The 13,478-nt window shown below is 50.7% G+C and overlaps 1 protein-coding gene across 2 annotated transcripts in view; it reads left to right on the top strand.

Moving 5' to 3' along the window:
- ABCC11 (ATP binding cassette subfamily C member 11) overlaps positions 1–10,087 on the top strand; it is a 54,491-nt gene extending 44,404 nt beyond the window's left edge. The window contains exons 24-29 of one of the 2 annotated variants that reach the window (XM_058674439.1): positions 1,002–1,191; positions 2,846–3,005; positions 6,975–7,053; positions 7,617–7,730; positions 9,697–9,861; positions 9,953–10,087. In XM_058674439.1, the coding sequence (XP_058530422.1) occupies positions 1,002–1,191; positions 2,846–3,005; positions 6,975–7,053; positions 7,617–7,730; positions 9,697–9,861; positions 9,953–10,069 (825 nt within the window). In that variant the 3' untranslated portion in view covers positions 10,070–10,087. The remainder of the gene's footprint in view (positions 1–1,001; positions 1,192–2,845; positions 3,006–6,974; positions 7,054–7,616; positions 7,731–9,696; positions 9,862–9,952) is intronic. The other variant, XM_058674440.1, reaches the window with a different exon arrangement.
- Positions 10,088–13,478: the final 3,391 nt, after the last annotated feature.

Raw genomic sequence — 13,478 nt, forward strand, 5'->3', positions numbered from 1 at the left:
ACTGCTCTGTCATGTCCAAGTGACAGCATTTAAGGACACTGACTCTGTCACTAGTTTGCCTGGGTTCGAGTTCATACTCTACTCCTTGGACCAGTCATGTGCACTGTCTCTCATCTCTGAGATGCCCCTTGTTTGAGTCCTCAGGAAGACGTAATTGTGCAACCTGCAAGTGGATTACACTATGGAACCTTCGCCGTGTGGCAGGCACACGCATACTTCCTCCCCATGGATTCTGTCACAGAAGCACAGGACAGCGTGGATTATTGATTGGATTATTGGCCCTGTGATCCGGATGAGGAAATCCAGGCTGTGCCAGGCCGAGCCTCTTGCTTCCAGCTAGCCTTTAGCTGGGTCTCCTGTCCCATGATTTGAGTGCAGTGTATAAAGTGAGGAGCTGTGCTTTCAATGTTCCTGGACTCTCTGTGACCTCATGGAGAGCTGTGGCTTAGGCCCAGTGACCTGTTTCTCCCCCGTTCCTTTTCCTCCCAGTGCACCCACTTGTGCTGGGAGTGAAACTGTGGGCTCAGTCAGAGCTGAGTCTGAGTTCTGGTTTGGGTGCTTGTACGCTGTGTGATCTTAAGTGGGGTATTCCACCTGCTGAAGTGGCTGCATCCTCACCTGTGGCATGCATCTAACCAGGCCCAGCTTACAGGATACACACACACACACACACACACACAGTTTGCACTGGGCTCTGAGCTTATCCCCATCCCAACATTGTTATCTCTGCTGTCTGGATTCTATTCTTTACCTGATACACGGAAAAGGACATTTGTCCTGTTGATAGCAAGGGGGCTCCCTCCAGGGGTTCCACCTGCTGGGATAAGATGCTGTGTGTTTCAAGGAAGGGAAGCAGGTGGATGTTGCTCTTAGGGTGATCCTCTCATCCCCCAGCAATGCCTTGATGGCGGTGCAGCAGCCAGAGGCTGGCAAATGCACAGTGGATAATGGATGGAGAATGGCAATAATGCTTGGTTTCTTTTTCCTTCTTTACAAACAAGCTGTGTGTGCCTGAGGCTCCTCTGCACATGGAAGGCGTTAGCTGTCCCCAGGGTTGGCCCCAGCATGGAGAAATCACGTTCCAGGACTATCACATGAAATACCAAGACAACATGCCTATCGTCCTCAATGGCATCAACCTCACCATTCACAGCCAAGAAGTGGTGGGCATCGTGGGAAGGACGGGCTCTGGTGAGCTGGGCATCCTGGCAGCATCCTGCCCTTGCCTTTTGGTGCAAGACTGAGTTGGGGGCCCCTGACTGTCCCTCACCTTCACTCTGCTCCAGGTCCTGTGCTAGGCAGCTGCTGAAGGGGTGAAACCCAACGTCCCCAAGGTCACAGGGAAAGTAGCCAGTGTGCGCACTGCAGTTCTGCGGGAGGGAAGTACAAGGTGATGGGCTGAGGATGCTGCAGCAGTGGACCAGCAGCTCAGACATGGGAGGAGGAGCTGCCCAGGAGTGGGTGGGGTAGGGGTGCCTCTACTAGGCCAAGGAGCCGGCAAAGAGAGGAATCTGAGTTCTCTTCCAGCCTTCCCTCCTACCTTCCCTCCCTTCTCCCCTGGGGTTCCTATCTGCCTCTTCCTTCTCCTTCCTCTCATTTTCTGTTACCCCTTTTCAAACCTTCCTAGCTTCTCTCCTCCCTTTCTCTCCTATTGCTTTTGGAGGATCTGGTTCAGATGTTATTCCTCCTGCCTTGTTCAAAGACACCACTTGCCTCCACTTGAGCTCCCCAGAGCTGCCTCGTTCAGGTTGCCACCTGAAGTGGCTCCAGCTTTCCTAGGTCTACCTGCTTGGTACCCTTATAGCTGGTTCCCCCATGAGCTGAAAGGCTCCCCATTGCATTCTTTTGTATGTTGCTCTCTTTGATTTTTCAATCTGCCAGTACCCTGAGACCTGGGCTGGAGATGCTTGTGGCAGGTAGGGGTCCATCCCAGCATATTTGCTTGGTTGACTTTACTGAGCGCTGGTTTCGTTCGGGGATACCAGGGTGACAGGACACACACCTCTTCTCTTCTCCCACCTTCTCCTGTAGAGCAAACGTTGCCAACTCAAATGCCTCTGGGGGCTTTTCTGGCAGGTGACACGGATGGGTGGCATGGGGGTGCATCGGAAGAAGAGATGCTGGGCTTCCCGCAGAGCAGATGCAGCCACACTGTGCCCCAGTTCCTGCTGTCTGTTCTGAGTTTCAAGAGAAATGTGTACTGTGATTCTTGTATAGGATCTGACAGTATTGTTTTCTTTTTTGTAACATAAAAATTGTTTGAAAGGCAGACTTACACACACATACACAGAGACAGAGAGTGAGAGAGAGAGAGAGAGAGAAAGAAAGAGAGAAAGAGAGGGAGAGATTGCATCTGCTGGTTCACTCCCCCAAAGGATTTCAACTGACAGTCAGGAACTCCAGCCAGGTTTCCCACATGGACGCAGTGGGCCCAATCACTTGGGTAACGTGCTTTTCCAGGTGCATTAGCAAGGAGCGAGATCAGAAGTGGAGCATTTGGAACTTGAACCAGTGTTCAAATGGGATGTAACCCAAGGGGCCACATCACCAGTCCCCCTTCCCCATTTTTTTTTTAATATTGGAAAGAAATTTTAAAATAAGCATAACACTGCGTGTGTAAGAAACCCCACAGGGTTGTGTGCCAGCTGTTAGGCCAGAGAGCTGGCCTGTGGTGGCTATGAGCCAGGCTGTGGGAAAACTGCACCACCACCAACACAGACCCCAGCCCTAGCACCCATTAGGGACGCAGGAGCAGGCAGCACAGGGCAGGTGCACATGCCTGGCGGAGGTGCGCCTGGTGGAGAACCCGTTCAGTGGGCACGGACTGGCTTTCTCTTGCCCGCAGGGAAGTCCTCCTTGGGCATTGCTCTTTTCCGCCTGATGGAGCCTGCTGCGGGCCGCATCCTGATTGACGGCGTGGATGTGTGCAGCTTGGGCCTGCAGGATCTGCGCTCCCGGCTCGCTGTCATCCCACAGGACCCGATCCTGCTCTCGGGAACCATCAGGTTCGTATAGAGCATCTGCCCTGCAGTTGTCCTAGTCTGTGCCCCCAGCGCACCCGCCAGGCCTCTCCTCCCTGCGCTCTGGGGCCACTGGGACGTGGGAAGGGCCTGACCACGGGGTTGGTGAAGCCCTGCATCAGCCCTCTGCTTCACAGTGGTCTGCTCTGAGGCTGAGCTGCTGAGCAATTGAGCCGCATTCTCAGGGTTGCTCTCGCTGGCCTTCAGCTGTGAGGAGCACTGGGTATCTGGGGACTGTGAAGCGTCCGAAAGCCCGCTGAAGGCTGGGTGGTTTGGATGATGGTGGGGGTGAGAGGGGCAGCAGTGTCACCTGGGTAGTGTTACAGCCAAGGGGTCTCTGAGTCCCAGGGACTTACTCCTGCGATAAGCTTTCCTTCAGCGTTCACTCCATTCATTGTTTCAACATCCACCCGTCATTCACTCCTTCATCTTTGATCCATCAGTCAATCCTTCAACACTCATTACCACTCATTTCTTCAATAGTCACTGTATTCATTCCTTCAGCATCCATCCATCCATCATTCATTCATCTTTCAATCCCTCTAAATTGCCTTTTCCTCTTTTTTATTCATTTGAAAAGAGTTGAGAGAGAGAGAGAGAGAGAGAAAGAGAGAGAGAGAGAGAGAGAGAAACATGCTTTCAGTCATTGGTTCATTCCCCATATGACAGCAACAGCAGCCAGGGCTGGGCCAGGCAAAAACCAGGGGCCAGGAGCTTCATGCAAGTCTCCCACGTGAGTGGCAGGGTCCCGAGCACTTGGGCTATCCTCTGCTGCTTTTCCCAGGCCATTAGCAGGGAGCTGGATTAGAAGTGGAGCAGCAGGGACTTGAAATGGCACCAGTACGGGGTGCTGGCATTATAAGTGCCAACGCAGTGCTGGTTTCTAACCTGCATTTTCTGAGCTCCTTCCAGGACCAGATATGATGTTAAATGCTAAAGACACCTTTTAAAATATGTTTTATTTTATTTTTACTAGTGTTTACGTAGTTGGGAGGTATGTGTGCTCATGTGTGCCTCTGATTAGAGTGGCATGGGTCAAGGCGTGAAGAGAAGTGGTGGGACAGATGTTTCAGTTCTGCAGTGGAGGTTGGGAGGAGACTGCTCCTTGCTTGTCAAACTATACCAGCATCTGGATATGGTGGGTGGTCCCTTGATGATGCCCTAGAGACCCCAATGTGGGGAAGAGTATTCCAAGGTTGTTACTTGAGTGGGTGTTGTAGCTTTGAGAACTTGTTGGCTTCATTGCACCAGGGTTGAAAAAAATCCGAAGTCTGTTGGCTGACCAAGTACACATTAACGCAACCACAGACCCAGGAACACGCTACAAAGTTTGGCTAGATTTGTCCAACCTGTTTTACTTTCCATGCTCTGACAAGGTAGTTGACATTCCCTGCTGGCCTAGTTGAGCTGGCTGTCACATCTCCTATGTGCATCTGGGAATGCTGTCCACTGCACAGGCGTTAACAATCGAGGGGACCCAGTCCAGGCACACGCACTCCAATGTCAGACCACATGTCTTGTAATTTTCCCTGTAGCTGGGGTTTGAGTCCAATGATCTAGCTGGGGAATCCCCAAGAAACTCAGCCTGGGGTAACTGAGATGCTGTTTTGAAGGCACACTGTTCCTGCTCTCCCCAGGAGCTCGTAGCGTAGTTGGGGAGGGTGGTTTGGAATAGTTGAAAGACGTAGTGAATCACAGTAGAAGAAGATAATTGCTAGATGGGACATGTCAGCGGAGTGGGATGAACAACTCTGAGTGAATCTGAAAAGACTACACAGAAGGGCAGGTATTTGAATAGGGCCTTGAACAAGAAGTTGGAGTTTTTCCAGGAGAAGCGGAGAGGTCTCCCGGGGAGTGTGACAGCAGGTACATTAGTACAGGCTTACGAGTGACTGTGCTGGGTTAAGGCAATGACAGATTCTTGAGAAGTTTCTGTATTAAGCTACAACTTAGAGAAACCCATTGTGCTTTTTTTCTTAGTAGCAGTAAAAATAGAGGCATTTATTGGGCATTTATATGCATCGGTATATGCTTTGAAATGTGAGTAGTATATAGTTTAACTGTCACAACAGCCCAGTGAAGTTGTTTTGTGATTCCCATTTGCACATGAAGCAAAGGAATTAAGAGAGGAAAGTGAGCTACTTAAGGATGAATAAGTAAGTGGTAAAGATGTCATACAACCCACGATAGTCCAAGCCCTTAGCCTGTGATACTCCAACTTGCTTTGGGAAGAAACCTTGGGCTGGAACCCAGGAGAACTGGAAACTTGACCCTTAAGATCCGTCTTGGGTGTCTTTGATTCCAGCCTGACTCTCATACTGGCTTGTGATGTGCCCCTGAGCAGGAAGTTTAATACTGATACACATTATTTGTTCACCAATGAGGGAAATATACCCATTGATAGCAGTGAAAGTGTCCAGCAGTGAAAATACTTTGGAGAATAGCAAATGTACTCCAATAGGACATTCTGCCTGCTCTTTGTTCAGGACATTCTGGCCCTGCCCACGACTGTGTAAGGCTGCCAGAACCAGGGAGACAGAAAGCAGAGGTGAGCCAGTTGCCATCAGAGCTGTGCGTTTATATAACATGAAAATGTTACATCACCTCAGCCAGGTCAAAGTGCAAAGTGCACATCTGAGCAGGTGCACAGTTCAGCGAGATTCCAACTTGTTGGCTGTTGAGTGGAGATCAGTTAGGGCTCTTTTCACTGACAGAGTCCACACAGGCCAGCTCTGCCCCTAGGAGCCGTCCCCTTCACACCCACTGGAATGGTTCTAATGTTGACAAATCACAGATACTGGTGGCAAGGATAGGGAGAAATTGGAAACCTTGTGCCTTTCTAATGGAACATAAAACAATTCAGCCAGTGCAGAAAGCAATCAGGTAGTTCCTCTAAAAGTTAAAGTTAGAACTATCACATAACCCAGCATTTCCAGTTCCACTTGTGTGCCCCAAAGAGTTGAAGGGGCAAGTATCTTTGCACTATTCATCATAGCCAGTTGGCGGCACCAACTCAATTTGTACGTCAACAGTTTACCAAGCAAAGGAAGCATGGTATAGACACAGTGGAATACTGCTCAGTTTTTCATAAGAGCCGTCTTTCCACATAGGCTGCACTATGGATGACTTTGTAAACATTGTGTTAAACTAAGTGAGTCAGACATAGAAAGACATTTATACTAGGTTACTGGGGTAGGCTGGTTCATAAAGAAAGTAGAATAGAAGTTTCCAGATTGTTTAACGGAATGGAGGCTTTGTGGAGGCTGATAAAGAAGGTTTAGATACAGATGATGGTGACCCTAGAGTGTTGACATATGTAGTGCTCCTCAATTGCACACTCATGAATGGCTGCGATGATGTACATCATGATGTGTGTATCGTCCCACAAATGAAACACTGCCCAACTGACGGATGCAGGGAAGTCCTCTCTTGACTTGTGGAGCCAAGAGGACCACTGTGGGAGTGGAGGAGCTCTGCTTTTGTAAGCTCTGCATGCCACATGTTCCCTCCTTCAGCAGGACGCTTGCAAGGCTGCCTGTTCTGTGCAGCAAGAGGGAACATGTCTCCTCCCCCGTCATTACCTTTCAACTCCTGAGATTCTGATCTGATACCTTCCCATCCCAAACTAATCACACTGACCAGAGAGAGTACCATGTGATGATTGGCTTATATTTGAGTCACATGTCCCACCCCTGGGGTGGGTCCCACCTTGAACACATGGGCTTGGAGGGAGGCTCCCAAGCCGCAACTTGAGGGCTGTTGCTTGTAGAAGATATGAGGGGTTGGGGAGGCAGCAGAAGTGATCTCTGTGGCCCCAGTTATGGCCCCTTGTGGAGGCTGCCTGTTTCCCTGCACCCAGAAGTCTGGTCCCAACTGTTCATGGCCACATCTCTATGTATCTGTGGGCGTTCACAGGCTGGGAGTGACAGTCAAACACAGAGCTTCTTCCCATAGATCCAACCTCGATCCCTTTGACTGCCACACAGACGAGGAGATCTGGGCTGCCTTGGAGAGAACATTCCTGACCAAGACCGTGAGTAGCTACAAGGCCTGATTCTTGGTCTTGACCTAATTCTCAACAGGGGTGTCTGTCCTTTGGGGTGGGGCTCCCTTATGGAACATTCCAAATGCATGGCTTTGGACCAGGGCTGACTTGGAATTCCTAAGGAGTGGCCATTGGCCCTGGGATACCAGCCATACAGTAGGCGCTGTTCCAGGCCCAGGGCACAGCAAGGAGGAGGCAGGGCTCTGCTCTTCTCAAGTTCATGGTCAGTGGACAGTAAAGGCAAGGTGAGCACCACTGGTGCAGTCATGCTCCCCTATCCCCCAAAACACATATGGGGAGCAGCTCCTTCCAGATGGGCAGCCAGGCTGGGCCTCCTTCTGGTTATAGCAGTTGAGATCAGACACCACACCACAGGGGCAGCTGGAATAAGACCTTGGAGAGAGCATTCCAGGTGTTACCCAATGCGCACTAAGGCCTTGGGGTGGACAGGCCTGGTTGGGGACCAGGAGACCAGGGGCGATGAGGGTTGTCAGTGTTACTGTGTGGCAGGAGAGACCAGTGTAGCCCTGTATCTCCCCCCACCATTGCAGATCTCCAAGTTCCCAGAGAGACTGCAGGCTCTGGTCGTGGAGAATGGTGAGAACTTCTCCGTGGGGGAGAGGCAGCTGCTGTGCGTTGCCCGGGCTCTCCTCTGCCACTCCAAGGTGAGAGTGCCATGGCTGGCTGATGGCAGAAGCCACCGAGGATGCACCACCCTGGCTTTTTCTCTGTCTGCCACCATGGGACCTATGGTCATACTTCCTGCCCCCAAACTCCAAAGTGCTCAGTAGATTTGCAGATGGCCAGTGCACATGTGACCCTGGTGGGCCTGAAGCCAAGTAGTTGGCTCCCTGATGCCCTCATGTCCCACAGCTGAGCTGGATGGCTCTGCCATTGCTAGTCAGGCTGCTCTTTTTTTTTTTTTTTTTTTTCAGAAAGGGGACAAAGTTAAGGATTCATTGATTCAGAAACTACCCACCGTCCATTCTTCTTGAACTTGGATACTGGATGGCTGGAATCTTTAGTGGAATCAGAGAACAGCTGATTCAGGGAAAAAAATCACCCCCCCCTTTATTTTTAAAGACTTGTTTAAATTATTTATTTGAAACACAGAGTTAGAGAAACACACGCACACACACACACACACACACACAGGGTAGGCCAGGGCAGAGCTAGGAGCCTGGCTCCATACAGATCCCCAGTGTGGGTGCAGGTGCCCATGTTCTTGGGCCATCTTCTGCTTTCCCATGTGCGTTAACAGGGAGCTGGACTGGAAGCTGAGCAGCCAGTGTTCAAACTGACACCAATGTGGGATGCTGCTATTGCTGGTGACAGCTTACACCCCGCTGCATTACAGCGTGGTTCCCATGATTTTTAAAAGTTCAATGTAACAGCATTTCTCAAAATTTTCCAAATACTGAGGAATTTCAATATCTGGAGCTTCCAGGAGCAAACCTCTCTCACATAACGCAACAAACACACATACATAGGCAATATACATCTCCTTCATACTCTCGCATTTATACATGCACATACACAATTCCATGATTAATTCTTGACAAATGCAAAAACAAACCCACTTCATGCAGGCTGTCACACTGTGGGAAAAGTGTCAATGGGGGCTAAAGAGAGGGGCCGTGGCTTTCAAAGAAGTAGGACTTTCCCTTTCTGGGGAACAATCAGAATTTACAACTTGGGAGCACTTTCCCAACTTCTCCGTTCCTTCTTTCTCAAGTGTGTAGCCACTTGGAGCTGAAATTGCTTGCTCTCCAATGTGGACCCACCAGTTCATGGTTTTTTTTCTTTAGCAAACTTTGAGAGGGTAGAGGGAGAACTCTCCTCTCCATGCACTGGTCCACTCTCTCTGGACGTCTACAATGTGCAGTGCTGGTCCAGGGCCGAAGCAGGGAGCAGGTAACTCAATCCAGATGCCACACAAGGGTGGCAGGAACCCAGTGAACCTGAACCAGTGCCTGGTGCCTCCCAAGGTCTTCATTCATGGCAGCTGGAGACGGGTATCAAAGCTGGGCATCCTTAGCTGCCAGGCTGAACACCTGCTCACAATAGATTTCTGTTGCTTCTCTGGACTGACTACTGTGAGCTTTACTAATGATGCTTCCATTTCAAAACGGTCCCCTCTGAGCACCACTGTTTGTTAAAGTGTACTTTCCGAGCTAAAGTTCTCTAGTGCATATTGCTAAGGAAGGCAACCAATGTTACATTTCCAAAGAAATGAAAAGTTTTTCGATTCAGAATTCTATGAGATGCATCCATGAGATGCTGGCAGCATGTGGCCATGGTGGGGCGTGTGTGTGCTCCCCTTAGAGAGTCATTGCTTTACTTACATTCAGGTAGGTAGGAATGCAGCCTACAGCGCAGGAAGTCCCCAAGACAGTAGTCCTTACAGCACAGTTAGCTCTTCGCTTACACCTGCCTCTCTCTTTCAAGGGCAAGATTCTCTAGCAGGCAGGGTGGGTGAATTTGAACACTGTTCAGCTCCCTGATTTTTCCAGCTAAGGAACTGAGAGCCTGCAGGGAGAATGGACTCAGAAACTTGGGGTAGAGCCAGGGCTGGACTTGGGTCGCTAGGGCCACAAGAGCCTGCCTTCATGCCTGCTTTGTACTGGTCAGATCATCTTTATTGATGAAGCCACTGCCTCCATCGATGTGGAGACGGAAGCCCTGATCCAGCACACCATCCGGGAGGCCTTCCACTCTTGTACGGTGCTTATCATTGCCCACCGCATCACCACCGTTCTCAACTGTGACCGCATCCTGGTCATGAACAATGGGCAGGTGAGAGGCCTGTCCTGAGGGCTGGTGGCAGCAGGGATGGCCCGGCTCAGCTGCGACCCCTGTCTTCTCCCCTTCTTTCTCCACTGTCTAGGTTGCAGAGTTTGACAGGCCCGAGGTCCTGCAGAAAAAGCCCGGATCACTGTTTGCAACCCTGCTGGCCACAGCCGGCTCTTCACTGAGCCGAGAAGCAGTGACAAAAGGAAACTGATGGCTGAGCTGCTCCACCCAAAGCATCGGCCAGGCCTGCAGTCTGCAAGCTTCTGGTGCAGAGGTGGCTCCTGTTCCCCGAAGCAGGGCTGAAGTTGAGGTGGAGGGGAAGGGACCCTGGGAGAGCAAAGGAGATTGAGGCAATAAAACCTCAAGCAGACCACTCCATGGTTCTCCAGGACCCTGAAACCCCACTGACACCATGTGAGATTATCAGGCCAAGTGAGCACCTGTCTCCCCTTCCCTTCCATCCTGAACAATTCCATGATGCTGTCTAAGCTCATGGTGGTTTTCCTGTTTATGTTAGAAGTGCCGCAGATCACATTTGGCTTTTGCAAAAAGTAAAATGAAGGAAAAAAAGGCACCGCCCCTGTTTTGCTTCTTCTGTTAGCAACTACTTGTTCAATTGCAGGAAACATATACTACTCCAAGGGTACGTCTGAGCAAGGGATGTGCCAGGTGCCTGGAACGGAGGACTTCAGAGGGCGTCCTGGTTTGGAGGCACATCATGAAAGGATGCCTTCCCTGTGGACTCTCTTCTCTTGACTCTCTCCTCTTGTTTTGTCTGTCTTTACCCTCCTGGTGGCAACATGGCTCCAGCAGCTGCAGGTTTACAGCCTGCTAGCTCAGCCTCCTTGGATCTTTTCCCTGGGAAAGTTCCAGGGTTAAATCTCATTGGGCCAGCCTGGCTTCTATGCTCATCTCTGTACCAATCATATGCTAGTGATTTTCCAGGCCCATATCGCGTGTCCACCCCCAGGCATGATGGTGGGGTCACCTGCTCTGAATCACCTGGACTCAGAATGAAGGTGGCAGTTTCTTTAATAAAATTGAGATGCTTGGGCCTGGCGGTGCAGCCTACTGGCTAAAGTCCTCACCTTGAATGCCCCCGGGATCCCATATGGGCGCTGGTTCTAATCCCGGCAGCTCCACTTCCCATCCAGCTCCCTGCTTGTGGCCTGCTTGTGGCCTGGCAGCATTCTACCAAAAATGCAGTTGGGAAAGCAGTTGAGGATGGTCCAAAGCCTTGGGACCCTGCACCCATGTGGGAGACCTGGAGGAGGTTCCTGGATCCTGGCTTCGGATCGGCGCAGCACTGGCCATTGTGCTCACTTGGGGAGTGAATCATCGGATGGAAGATCATTCTCTCTGTCTCTCCTCCTCTCTGTATATCTGACTTTCCAATAAAAATAAATAATAATAATAATAATTGAGATGCTTTACCCCATGAAGGAGGAAGCGATATGGCTGCCGGGAAGGCCCAAAACAGTAGCTGTTTGCTTACTAATTAGGAGAACACAGGTGGAATACAGTAATTATTGACAAATGCAACTGGAAATAAGATCTCTTTATTTTCATCCCCCATGTGGTTATAAGTAAACAGCAGAGGAAATTATTTTCAATTCACTTCTAGGGACCCTTCACTGGGAGAAAAAAGTTCCAAAACCTTTTTGGTGTTTGATAGTCTCAAAATTCCCTGAGAAAAAATTAATTTAACGGACCAGCATTTCCTTCAGTGTCCTGCCCCGGAGTGGGTACTGGAGATGCGTGCGGTCATTTCCCTGCCCTGGTGGAATTTAGACTCACACGAGAGTAAATAAGCAGTAAACAAGTTACCAGGTGGCTCCAGAGCAGAGGGCCAGGGGGTGAGGGCAGGGTGCAGCAGTTCGGGCAATCAGAGCAGGCTTCTGGGAGGAGGAGGGGCTAAAGTTCACTGAGCAAACATTAACTCAGATGGCAGGGGTGGGTGAGAAAGGGTGTCCGGGGCGCAGGGAACAGCAAACAAATGCCTGCAGGGATGGACTTCTGCTGCCCACTCCTAGAGGACTAGTGCAGTTCTGGAGAAGCGGGGCAGAAGGCCCAGGCCCTGGACACGGTGACCTGTATCTGTCGCCTTCCGATCCTGCTCTATTGGGTTCCTGGGATCCCCACTTGTGCCTTCCAGTCACCACCGTGCAGGGCCCCAGAGCTGTTCATCTGCAGACTGGTGGCCACTCTGGTCACCCAGTCCTGGGTCCTCTTGGGGCCCCTATGGGGCAGGTGACCACATCCAGAGACAGACAGTCTGGCCTGAGAATCCCAGCAGCCAAGGGAAATTGCTGCATTTTGTCAGTCGGCCAGCAGATGGCAGCATCCTACCAAAAATGCCCAGAATCCTTGCTAGGTTCTGACCCTGCTGGATCCACAAAGAATCCATCAGAGCAAGCGTTTGACTCTTAAATCGGAGGACAGAAAATAGAGCCCATTGCATCCACAGACTCCCATGGTCCTGATTCTGTCCACACACCCAGCAGAGAATTGCAATCCTAACGCTCTAGTGCCTTTGTTTTTTTGAAAAATTGGTTTATTTATTTGAAAGACAGAGTTCCATAGAGAGAGGGAGAGAATCTTCCACCTGCTGATTCACTCTCCAAATGGCCACGATAGCCAGGACTGGGCCAGGCTGAAGTCAGGAGGTCTGAATGCCATCCAGGTCTCCCACATGGGTGTAGGAACCCAAGCATGGGGGGCACCCTTTGTTGCTTTTCCAGGTGCCCTGGTGGGGAGCTGGGTCAAGGCGGAGCGGCTGAGACTGGAATCCCAGCATTGCAGGCAACAGCTTACCCCCTGCACCACATTACCTGGCTCCCACCTATGGGTTCTGTTGGCTCTAATCTGACCTCTTCAAGGTCAAGTTCAGCCAACACAGTCCACTGAGCACGAGTCATGTGGTCCACCAGGTCCAGAGGAGGCCACAGTCCCCTAGACTAACATCATTTTAAGAGAAACACCGCTGATAGTGGGTCTTCCAAGGGAAACTCCCATGAGTAGAACTTGGAAGGAAAGCAGCGCGTAGACTCTGGTCTTCACATTTTTCCAAGAGTTTTCTCTAAAAGTGTCTCCAAGGCCCAATGCGATGGCTTGATTGGCTAATCCGCACCTTGCAAGTGTTGGCATTCCATATGGATGCTGGTTCATGTCCCAGCTGCTTCCCATCCTGCTCCTTGCTTGTGGCCTGAGAAATCAGTAGAGGCTGGCCCAAAAGTCTTGGGATCCTGCATTACATGTGCGAGACCTGGAAGAAGCTGCTGGTTTCTAGTTAGTTCCAGCTGTTGTGGCAACTGAGGGAGTGAACCAGTGGACAGAATATCTGTCTCTCCTCTCTGTAAATCTGCTTTCTAAAAACAGTAAATTAAAAAGAAAAAAGTAGCTCGAAGTGGTGGTCCCAGACTGTGGTCTAGGTCCCTGGAAAGATCCTGCTAGGGAGGGCCCAGCTGGAGGTGCAGGCAGCCCCCTGGGCTGGGCGCTCTGCTGGGTGAGGTGAGGACCGGGCCTCGGTCCGCTGGCGCCCCCTGCTGGACGCCGAGAGGGATTCTGCATGAAGGAATAAATAAATAGAACAGAAGCATTTGTTAAAACCTGTTTTTGTT

The sequence above is a fragment of the Ochotona princeps genome, chromosome 16 (genome assembly GCF_030435755.1).
Source record: "Ochotona princeps isolate mOchPri1 chromosome 16, mOchPri1.hap1, whole genome shotgun sequence".
NCBI lineage: Eukaryota > Metazoa > Chordata > Mammalia > Lagomorpha > Ochotonidae > Ochotona > Ochotona princeps.